Source organism: Pieris napi, chromosome 2 (genome assembly GCF_905475465.1).
Source record: "Pieris napi chromosome 2, ilPieNapi1.2, whole genome shotgun sequence".
Taxonomy (NCBI): domain Eukaryota; kingdom Metazoa; phylum Arthropoda; class Insecta; order Lepidoptera; family Pieridae; genus Pieris; species Pieris napi.
Genome location: NC_062235.1, coordinates 658,037 through 670,148, shown reverse-complemented (window position 1 = coordinate 670,148; position 12,112 = coordinate 658,037). Strand labels below are relative to the sequence as shown.

Here is a 12,112-nt window from a genome sequence, read left to right as displayed (position 1 = left end):
CAAGATTCATTCCATAAATTAATAATTAACCCTCTGTGGGTAACTACCTCGTTAACCCTATAAAGGCTCGGTAAATAAAAGTTGGCACCACGCCACAATTTATTATCAAATAAGTGGTATGCGGTCACATAGTCATGCAAACTGTTTTATTATTCCGCACCCAGAAAATTCCGAGTAATGAGGGTACTTACAAATTATTCGCTTATATTATATGTGTGGTCTTTCTATTAATTTAATTAATATATAGACATTGAGTAGATATATTACCGTCCTCCATCTTTTAGTCGATACCAACTCCGGGGAAATAAATACAGATAATGCAACTTTCTCTACAGCTGTGATACTTTTTGACATTCAACATCTTTTGTCTTCAGTCACCGTGACCACGCACGCTGTAAAGCACGCGAAACGTCGGATAAACTTAAAATTATGTTAAATAGTTGTAAATTTATAATAATACATAACTTCAATCCGGTCAAAAAAGTTTTTTATATAGATATATTACCCTCAGTAGCCGCATCCTTTGAACAAGCAAAAAAGCTCGCGCAGTCGCAGTGTAGGCGGAAAATAATACACGGCTCAAATATTAGTCTCTTTCAACTTCGATTTTGTTTCCTTTCGAGTTTCCTCGTGGGCCATGTTATTCAAGTAAAGACTAGACTAATTAAAGGTTTAAATTGGCGCCCGGTACATAGTACCGGTGACCTCAGAGCTGGTGCTTCCTCGCTCAACGAATAAGTATCGCAATTCAGCGCGGAAATGCTGCCAGCGTTAAAGGTACATTGCCATAGGAACGAAAATTTTAAATTTGTTTTAATTTACGATTAATTTTTATGATAATAACTATTTAGGCTAAGAAAATTGTTAATACTGTATATTTGTGTGTAGGTCATATTGTTTATTACTATCTATCACTATGTCTACTACTAATATATCGACAAAATGGTGGTGGCTCCATAGAGGGTTGTCGGAAAGGGAATGGTCGCCTACCTGTTGGTCTATAAAAATAAAGACATAGGTCTCAACATCTGCCCTGAGACAAGCCAGGGATAGAGGCAAGTCGATGTATCGGTTAAGGCATATTCGGGTGACCAGAACTTTTAGGAATGAAGACTAAACTATGAGAAGTTTTTATTTGTAAATTTGACTATCCCATTAACACAGCAACTTAGAAAAGTCACACACTACACTTATTTGCCTTGCTTAATTCACTTAAAACAACATACTTGCAATATTAGGGGAATTTCTATGTTTAATTGTATTTTTACACGGGAGCCGATGTGTACGGTCCCCACAACAAAGAATGAATGTACTAGGAGACTAAGGGACTAGGAGGCTTATCTGATTAATCCATCGGACGTTAAGGCATAATACAAAATACCATCCGTATCAACTTGACGTCCGTCGTTCCACAAGTGAGCGTTTTCTTGTTTGATTTCAAAGTTCAAAACAATTATTGTCGGTCGCGAATTACCCTCCGCCGTAATAGTTTGGTCATAACAAAAGTCTATATTATTTCGAAATATGGTTCTCAGTAAACCCTAAAGTTTAATTTTTGGAATGTACATGTGTTAAGTTAGGAAATTTGTTGAAGCGTGAAACTATGAACAAAGCAAATTTTCTATGTCTGACATTTCCCGAAAAACAGCGCATATCTCTCGTGGAACTATATATCACAAAGAGGAATTATGTGCTAATAAAATTCTGCTAGCCAAGCCCATTTGTGTCATATTTCAGGCAGCCTTTTCTTGCTTTTAAAACGCCGCGAATGCCAAAATGGTTGAAGAAGTCACTAATTACACTTGTTGGCTTCATCTCAGAGCGTTTAATTAGCATTTTTACTAACCTCGTCTCCTCTAATTAGTGTTTTATAAAGATTAAAACCGTAATTTTATTAATGAAATTTAATTTTACTTGAATATACCGATTTATTATTGCCAGAATATTTTAAAATAATATGAATTAACATTGATTTGTTTGATTATTTATTTGTTTGGATTGAGTAAATTCCCAAACTGTAGTGATACATTCCTTCACAATCGCTGATGAAAGGCTATAGAATATTTTCAAAAATGCTGAGTGGTTCGTTTCATACGAACTTCGATTATGAAAAAAATACCAATAAAAATCGCGTACACTGCGGAAACTACTGACGATAGAGTCACTTTGTTCATTACAGTTTTATAGAAGAAATCTATATCAAAAAAAGTCCGTGATACCATTGCATATAAATTAAATATGGGACTGATCGCTTGTCAATTAGCAGTGTTGGCCTGGTGGCTTCAGCGTGCGACTCTCATCTCTGAGGTCGTAGGTTCCATCCCCGGCTGTGCACCAATGGACTTTCTTTATATGTGCGCATTTAACTTTCGCTCGAACGGTGAAGGAAACCATCGTGAGGAAACCAGCTTGCCTTAGACCCAAAAAAAGTCGAGGGCGTGCGTCAGGCACAGAAGGCTGATCACCAACTTGCCTATTAGATAAACAAATGATCATGAAACAGATACAGAAATCTGAGGTCCTAGCCTAAAAAGGTTGTAACGCCATTGATTTAATTTATTTTTTATCATAGTCAGATGTACAACACTCAGAAAAGAAAGCAAAAAATATAATTAAAGCTTTCATTTATATGACAATTGACCTTTTTGTATCTTGAAAGTAGTGCTAACATCGATTTGAAATAACAAACAGTTTTACTAAGCAGACATTCCACTAACATACGGCACGAGACATGACTCTTCAACACAAATTGTTTTCCTTTCATTTTAAATAAATTGAATTCAAAAGTTTTGCGTACTATTGTGTTTGCAATTTTGCTTTGGTACTTTTAGAATTTCGTGTTCGTATAGCGAATGTTTGCCTACATGTATTGTAATAATAATATTAATAATAAAGCCCGTTTTATTTTCAATCATGTTAAAAACAAATTATAATACACTGCTTAGATTATTTTACATTTTTTTTCTTTTGCTTGTTATCCTAGCTTCCTTCAGTAGATACCGGGTAAAGGTCTCCTCCAGCTTTTTCCAACTGACTCTCTATTGCTCTCTTTCTCCATTCGTTTCCTGCTGCCGCTTCTATTTCTTCAAATGTATTGTAGTCTAGCCTAATTAAGTTGTACATTAGTTTAAAGAAAAAGTATACTCCTCTCTCAAAGGCCGACAACGCACCCACTCAAATGGGGATGACCCTTTTTGGGCATCCCGTAGGCGTATTTGTCCCCTATTACTTAACCCGAAAATAAAATTCCGAAAAGATTTATGGTGGTCGGATTTGCGAAGTCAGTCGAAGTCCAAGTATAAATCTGTTCCGATTTATGATTAGCAATTAAAAAAGAAACTTGTAGCCGTCGCGTCGTACCAGCATCGAAAATTTATGAGGAAGTTAGGTCTTGAATTTTTAAGGTTTACGAGTCACGGTTGCCCATGCGAAGGGGCGGTTTGCTACTAATATAAATGAAACACTTTTTTATTACAAAAAAATGCTGGTATTTTGTTAATGACAACGACGCTTATTCAAGTGAGAAAAGCACCATCTCTGATGTCACCGATACTGTCTACCTGGCGCCCAGATAAATCTTTGCCTGTGGACTTATACCCTACGGCCCGGGAGTCTACTCTAAACAAAAGTGAACATCTAATAAATAAAATTATCGCGTCGCGGTGTTTGTAGTTAAACTCCTCTTAAACGGCTTGACCGATTCTCATGAAATTTTGTGTGCATTTTGGGTATGTCTGAGAATCGGACAACTTCTATTTTCCATCCCCCTAAATGTTAAGGGTAGTCCACCCCTAAAAAATTTTTTTTTTAAAGTTTTAGACCATGTTATGTTTTTATACAGCATTAAAAAATACATACAACCCTTAATTTGCACCCCTCTACAATCAACCCCTATTTTTATTTCTTAATTAAAATCTTATGACTTGAACTCTGAGGTTTATATAGAGACAAATTCACAGAAAAACCTTAAAAGTTGTCATTCTAGAAAACCGTCTCTGGGGTAGCATAGCAAAATGTTCCATGTTGGTATATGTACTAAAAGGTAGGCTGAGTAAAATCACATTAAGGAGAAACGAGTTCGCGGGGGCAGCTTGTTGTTCTATACTATTAAAAAGTACTATACTATTACAAAATTGTCAACATACATTTTACATTTGTTAGGTTTTAAGTGACGTAACGTTTTTATTTATATGACTTTTGTTTATCAGTATTCAACTTCCAAAATTAAGTAAGTTTAAATATATAATACTATTAAATATTAGACTTATACAGGTTATATACTAACTAGTTACGGACCTAAATTATACACAAACATAATATTTATAAGTGCACTGTCAGCACAATCTCTCCTCATATTACGTAAACGTAAACTTGTCAAAATACACACGACTAATTTAATTTACGAGTCCCTAAACGTCCCCTTTCTAACCCAAATATATTAAGGCGTAAACAACATATCTAATTAAAAGCAAATATTTGCATAATATTGGCTCAGTTGTTTAAAAATAATAAACAAATTGTGACAATCTTCTACTCTTTGATTTCTTAAAACAGTAATTTATTATTTACATAAACTCTGCATCTTCTACCGCATTTACCAAGGAGAGTGTTAAGAGTAATTGTTCGGATACCTGCTGCTGAGTTTCAGCATCGGGCGTCGATGCAGAATACGAAATTCTACCCGTATCAACTCGACTGAGCGTTTTTTTAAGGCAGTTTCTGCCGCGCACCGCGAACTAACTGCCTACTAAAGAAAAGGTCCTTCAAGAAAAGAGCGTACCAATTCTTAAAAGGCCGGCATAGCACTCGTGAGACCTCTAGCATTGATAGTGTACATGGGCCGCGGTATCACTTAACATCAGATGAGCCTCCTGCCCGTTTGTCCCTTTGCTTTGTTCTATAAAAAAGGAAAAAAGATTTTGTATTAATTACATTATTAACAAAGTTTTAAGTGCTTTTCAGTTATCGTTGCGAGCGAAATGTATTTATTTACCTATTTATAAAAGTTCACCACACCATATATAATGTTTTATCAACAGTTATATGTTACAAGCTATCTATTCTAAAATACATGACAGTTACGATAAACATAAAACAAAAAAATTAAAATCAAAATTGCCAGCTGTCTACTCTCCATCTGTCTTACGAATTTTCGATCAGGTCACGTGTCCTGACGCGGGTTTAAAATTTTTTACCCATTCCAAAAAAAAGTGTACAACGCCACTAAAGAAGTTTTCACTTCAAAAATATTACACTTCCAATTTTGGACCTTACTAGTATTTTTCATATTTATATGATATATTATAAGTGTACAGTTAAATGCGATTTAAATTACGAGTCTTCTGAATAATGATTGAAATTAAACCTACAAGACACGTATTAACATGACATATTTTTTCGTTTCAGAAAACCACACGTAGCTGGATTGAAAGCACCTTCCATAAACGCGAGTGTAAATGCTTCGTTGCCAGCGCCAAGGACGAGCATGTGTAAGTTACCTTTCATTTACTCTAATAACGAGATGACCCACGAACTTCGTACCGCCTAACAGTCAATTAACGTCATTACAAATTAGCTGAAATTAATTTATGATTTTATTAAAGTAATACAATATAAAATAAATATTAAGTTCACCGAATTGTAGTAAAAGTAGCTTGATATATTCATTAGTTTACACCAAAAATTCTGAACGCACGAATTAATTAATAAATCAGCGGTGAATCCCAAAAAAAACAAAATATATCTAATTTACTTTAATCAAACTATTACAATTGTTGAACTTACTTAAATATAGCAATTTAATCAGCCCGATATGAGGTGCACGATTAATAATCTATATTTTAGACTTATTACTAATTTTAATTGACGAACTATTTTGCTTATAACTTCTTCGAATTTATAACAGGATATGTATTATGTATAAATTTAAAAAAGCTAAATTAATTTATTGGTTCATAATTAAAAAATGGCATAAGTAAAGCGATATGTGATAGTAGAACAGCTTAATATTTTATATAGATATATACAAAAATAATGAAGTTAGAAAAAATCTCACAGAGAAAATTTCACACTAGACGAGCTATTTTGCATCGGGGCTCGTATATAAACAAAAACGAATCGGACCAAATGAAGACGGACATAAATGTTTTCTTCTCTACTTATCGCGTTATGAGAAAAGTTTGACATTTCCATTTTCAATATAAGTTTAAGGAATCCCTGCGGATGCTGGGGAATACGGGTTTAGTTAGATAGACCCCAGGCTAATATACCTTTCCGGTCTTACAAGTCGAAACTGTCTATTCGTGACAAGAAAATTTGATACCTGTTTTCCTTTATGTCAGATGAAGGTTTGATGTTTTTGTTACCTGCTTATTATATCATGGTCCATTTTTCATAGCGTGTTATTTGTTTATTTAATGTAAAGTGAGTGAATAGAAGTTAAAGGAAGCAGGTGTAGTGCCATAAAATAATTGAACTTGGTTTTACACAGACTCCTTACGTACTTGACATCAAAGGGTTGTCAAAGTGCCTGATGGTTACATTAAGAGGTGCCATCGGCCACCGTTACTATTCGTACCCTGAGCGAAAACTAACCTCTCGAAAAGGGCACACATGACACAATAATTAACGAACTGTATAGAATAACAGACGATTTTAATTGTCAGTTGAGAGAACTGTCAAAGGTCTGCTTCGTGTCTATACTTAAAGAAATAGTTAGTCTTTTTGTAAATATTTTAATCTATTACTTTTTAATGTTTTTTGAAGTAAAAACTTCTTTAGCGGCGTTGTACACGTTTTTTGGAATGGGTAAAAAAATGTTAAACTCGCGTCAGGACACGTGACCTGATCGAAAATTCGTAAGACGCTAAATGTAATAATAATAAAAATTATCATGTTTGTGTACGATAGCGCAATAAATAAATATTGTTTTCTACCAAATAAATGATAGTACTTTTATACTGATAATTAAAGCAATTCGTGCAAAATTATTCCCTAACCATTCCAAAATATCAAAAATGCACAATGTTTTAATATTCAAGTTTTCACTTCTGCCGGCACTCCCGGAGTGCAACTCGTCATTTTTTTTTATGTGCTATAAATCTAAATTGTTAGCCGCATTGGAGTAATCTGTAATGGTAGCATATTTTGTTAAAAATTTAAATAAAAATCTTATACGTCACCGCGAAACGCAATGCCGTTTTAGTATATGCGGAAAGGTAATCATCTTGGAATTTGAGGTCGCGGTAGCGTTATATTACCTTTTTTATGATGGCAATATTGATACGTATAGTTATCATCTGGATACTTAATGAGATAAAATCTAAATCATGTGAATAATTGATATGACGCGTAGCAAATAAGAATTATTAGAGATAACCACGCCGTCTGCAAATAGATTATTATCCATTACGTAGAATAAACATACGGTTCCTGGGACATCGAAATCTTTTATTTACACTCTATATTAATTACTCGCGTACAACAATAGAATATATGGGAAATAATGTTAATTAATTGCTATATGTAACGAATGAACGCAATGTGTCAGTTGAAGATAGTGCCTACGTCTGTCTAAACCAGAGTTCCCCAAACTTTAAACAACGGTTGTGCCATGTTTTTCCGTGTTGGGTAAACCCTCTACTTACCCGATATTGATTTCCTGTAAATTTCTAACTGTAGTGAAGTTTAGTGTTAAAAACTTAAAGTAAACACATGTTCATCTATACATTTATTAATTGAATTTAAATTTAAACTACTCAAAATATATTTTTTTATCTGATATGTAGGTACTTTTATAAATAATGTATATGTTTTGATATTATAAGATAGTATGATGTAAGTAAATAGGTACAATCAGTGTATGTGTTGAGATCCACTACCGTGGACCCCCATTTTCATTTCATGGACCCCCAAATTTTTTTTCGCTGACGTAGACCCCTTGCAGGTTGTCATAGACCCCTAGGGGTCGATATAGACCACTTTGGAAATCGCCACGCTTTTAAAACTAAGAAATCCTGAGTGAGCAAAATGTACAGCCTTGGCTCGTACAATACCATTTTCACAAATTTTCTCGTATTTAAATTTAAACTGAACGAAAATATACAAGTTTTACCGTACTAAAGAAGGCTGTCATACATTTGTCGCTCTTATTCAAGGAAATCTGTACCGTCCCTAGTGTAAACACGTCGTGCCTTTTCATTTCGCGCAAAAATATATGAATTTAAAGGTAGAGTAATATTTGGGCCTCGTCCTAAAAGCTTTATTGGTCTCTGTTGACTCAGAAACTTTTGAGATTAAAACTTTTTAAGGACAACTGCTTCCGTTTTTGCAGTTATTAAAACGTTATGTATCATCTTTGTTGTTCATAAAACCTCCTAAACTTACTTTATAAATATGAGAAGAAGAAGATGTGCAGCGTTTTTGTCGAAGAAAAGGGAGAGACTGATTGAGAGAGTGAGAAGAGCGAATTACCTTATAGAAATTCTATTTATAAAATTAAAATCTCATAAAGAGAATTTATGAAGTATTAGTATTTTATATTTTATGCAAAATAATTTATAGACCAGTGCAGATATAATAGTAGGATGAAACCTATTGGAAAGGGTGGATAATATTATAAAAATTAAAGGAAAAATAATTTACGGGCGATCTGAGGTCGGGAAGGGGGAGGGGGGGGAGTTTTAAGGGTAAAAAACGGTTTATCTCGATTTCCGGCAAAACTAAAAGTCGACACTTTCTCGACAATTCCTATAGTATTTTTCTTTTTCCCTCCCTCTAAGTCTCGGAAATCTAAAGTTTTAGATTTGTATAAATATGAACAAGACTTAAAAATTAGTTTGCGAAAGAAGTTTCACTTCTGACATATTATGTACTTTGTACGCACGCACTATTTTTAAATTTGTTTTAATTTTATTTTATAAATTTGTAATTACTATATAGGTTAAGAAAATTGTAATACTGTATGTTATAATAATGCAATAATATATATATATTATATCTATGTATGTTCACATTTCTAGATGTTGGTGTGGTCTAAGCAAGACCGCGCACGGTGCTAATATCCCTATTGGCCCCGTTGGTGAAGCATGGGTGCCCATAAAGCATACTCAGCCATCACCAACAGATGCCTATGGTACGGTGGAGTTCCAGGGAGGACCACACCCTACGAAGGCACAGGTATATATTTAATATTTTAATGAACTTTATAAAACAGCGCGCTTATATATACATACTCGTATATCTACTAAAACAACGTAAGGACATTTTTGTATATAGTATTTGATAAAAGTATGTGTATTCGATTTTAAGTAGATATTAATTTAAAGAACATTGATTTCGAAGAAAATATATACAATTATTTAAAAATAAGGCCGGCAACGCGAGTGCTCTGTCAATTTAAGTGTCCTTGGGCGGCGGAATCAATAAATCATAAGGTGAGCTCCCTGCCCGTTTGCCCTCTGCCCGATTGCCCCTGTTCTATAAGAACCAATTCTTAAAAGGCCGGCAACGCACATGCGAGCCCTCTGGCAATGTATGAGTGTCCATGGGCGGCGGTATGACGTAAGGTGAGCCTCCTACCCGTTTGCTCGTTACATAAATCAAAAATATTTAGCGCGATTGTCCATGGGAAATAAATATTTTTTTCGGTTTCGCACGTTCATAAGGCTCATAAGGCATTCATAAACTTTTAAATTTTTCACTTAAACAAATCTTTAATTTCAGTATGTCCGTCTATCACACGATACACGACCGGAGCTAATAGTCCAACTGCTTACACGCGAATGGGCGTTGGAAAGGCCAAAACTGCTCATCACCATCCAGGGCGGGAAGGCCAACTTCGACCTTCAACCCAAACTGAAGAAAGTGTTGAGGAAAGGTCTTCTGAAAGCGGCGAAGACCACAGGCGCCTGGATATTCACTGGAGGCACCAACACAGGTACCCATAACTTATCGCTTTAGAAAATACAGAAGTAATACTATCATCAGAGCAGTGTTGGCCTAGTGGCTTTAGCATGCGACTCTCATCCCTGAGGTCATAGGTTCGATCCCCGGCTGTGCACCAATGGACTTTCTTTCTATGTGCGCATTTGTAACATTCACTCGAACGGTGAAGGAAAACATCGTGAGGAAACCGGATTGCCTTAGACCCAAAAAAGTCGTGGGCGTGCGTCAGGCACAGAAGGCTGATCATCTACTTGCCTATTAGACTAACAAATGATCATGAAATAGATACAAAAATCTGATTCCCAGACCTAAAAAGGTTGTAGTGCCATTGATTTATTTATTTTTTAGTACTATCATCAAATTCTGCAGAAGATATATTTTCTATATAAACAAAAATTTAACGCCGCATTGTACGAGAATCATTTCCGACTTTGATAATTTGTTTTTGTGTGTTCGTTTTGTCAGAATCAGCTTTGTATAAGAAGCATTATTTTACATCTCTGTATGAAAAGTGAGTTTCCGAATGAGGAATGAGGAGTAATCCCGTTAAATGCGTACCGTATTATCAGTAATCCTATAACACGGTACTCTAATAACTTTTTGAACTTGTATACGAGATGATTAAATAAAAGTAAAAAAGTAGTCTCATTATTGTAAATTACTAAGTATACTGGATTCTTTCATTATAAAGGTTTATTATTTAATATGCTTCTGTAAATAACGTAGAAATATTAGATGTACAAAGTTGGATTTAGAGGGAAATGAGATGAAAGAACAGAGACAAAATTCAATTCAATTTTAAGTAACCCTGTTAATTCTGCGGCAACCAACATCTGAGCTAAACAAATCTTCATTCAGCTAAGAACCATCTCAATTACGCAGGCTAACAAAAAAGAGGAAATAAATTGGTACATTGCTGCGACCTCCAGTTTTTCGTCGGAGGTTAATTTATACTAATTTTACCTTTAAAAACATAACACGAAGTTATGATTGTTTGAAAGCTTTGAAAATGAAATGGCACCGGTGATAGCGTTACCCGAAACAGCATTGTATAATTAAGAAATTAAACTTCCCTGGCTCAACTTGCTAGAGGCATTCGGTCGACTTAACACACTTTCTTGGCCATTATTATTATCTTGGAAGTTTTCATTTCGTCTTAAATTTAATTTAACATTTACATAATTTTCTTTGGTATACGCGACTTAACATAAATCTTAAAGATATATACAAAACATTCACTCGACGTTTTGAGTTTTTTTCAGTATCGAGATTTATTTGTAATAATTTCAATTTAAACTACTCGTAAGCATTGAAATAATATTTCACCATGGATATTCGGACGGCTATAGGCCATAAGACATACAACTAAGCGGTGCATACATGGAAAATTTACGAAACCCAACCAAATGTATTAGCTTTTGAGAGCTTCCATTTACGGCGTGAAAGGTGAAAGTTACGCAAAAAAACAATACAAAAATTACATGGATTCCAATTTTTTGAATGTCGAATATAAAACGTTTATTAGGAGATGTCTCATCTGAGGATCGACTCAATATTATCCATTACCGAATTGGGAATATGATAGACAGGGGAGGGGTATAACTTAATAATTCAATGCTTTATACGCCAGAATTACGATTCCTCAAATCTATTTTGCATAGCTGATATGTCCTTTTAATATTCAAAGTCAAAATCATTTATTCATTAAGGCAACACAATGTAGTGTATGAACGTCAAAAAAGAAATACATATAAAATGCTACTAATTTTACATCTACTGCCAGTTCTCAAATGAAGGGCGTAGAACGGAAGAGAAGAACTGGCAATAAACTCTCTAAGACCTCAACCCCCTAGTTCTCAATTCATAGGATTATTTATAAGTTCTTAAAAAATACACAATTTTAATTATGCTAGCCTTATAAAGTAATTTTCGTTGATCATGTGTTTAAAAAAAATGAAACTGTTCATTTCTGTATTTTTCTGATCCAATTATTTCTATCCACCCAGGTGTGACCCGGCAAGTCGGTGACGCTCTGCAGTTGGAGAGGTCACAGCGCGCTGGTCGCGTGGTCAGCATTGGTATAGCGCCCTGGGGCATCGTTGAGGGCGCTAATGAACTCATTGGAAGAGGAAGAGACGTCCCCTACCATGCTATGGCATCACCGAGG

The 12,112-nt window shown here is 34.8% G+C and overlaps 1 protein-coding gene across 13 annotated transcripts in view; it reads left to right on the top strand.

Annotated features, from left to right (window-relative positions):
• LOC125056004 (transient receptor potential cation channel trpm) overlaps positions 1–12,112 on the top strand; it is a 182,158-nt gene that overhangs the window by 114,994 nt on the left and 55,052 nt on the right. For all 13 annotated transcript variants that reach the window (XM_047658880.1, XM_047658821.1, XM_047658837.1 and 10 more), the window contains 4 exons: positions 5,407–5,489; positions 9,021–9,177; positions 9,724–9,937; positions 11,952–12,111. In XM_047658880.1, the coding sequence (XP_047514836.1) occupies positions 5,407–5,489; positions 9,021–9,177; positions 9,724–9,937; positions 11,952–12,111 (614 nt within the window). The remainder of the gene's footprint in view (positions 1–5,406; positions 5,490–9,020; positions 9,178–9,723; positions 9,938–11,951; position 12,112) is intronic.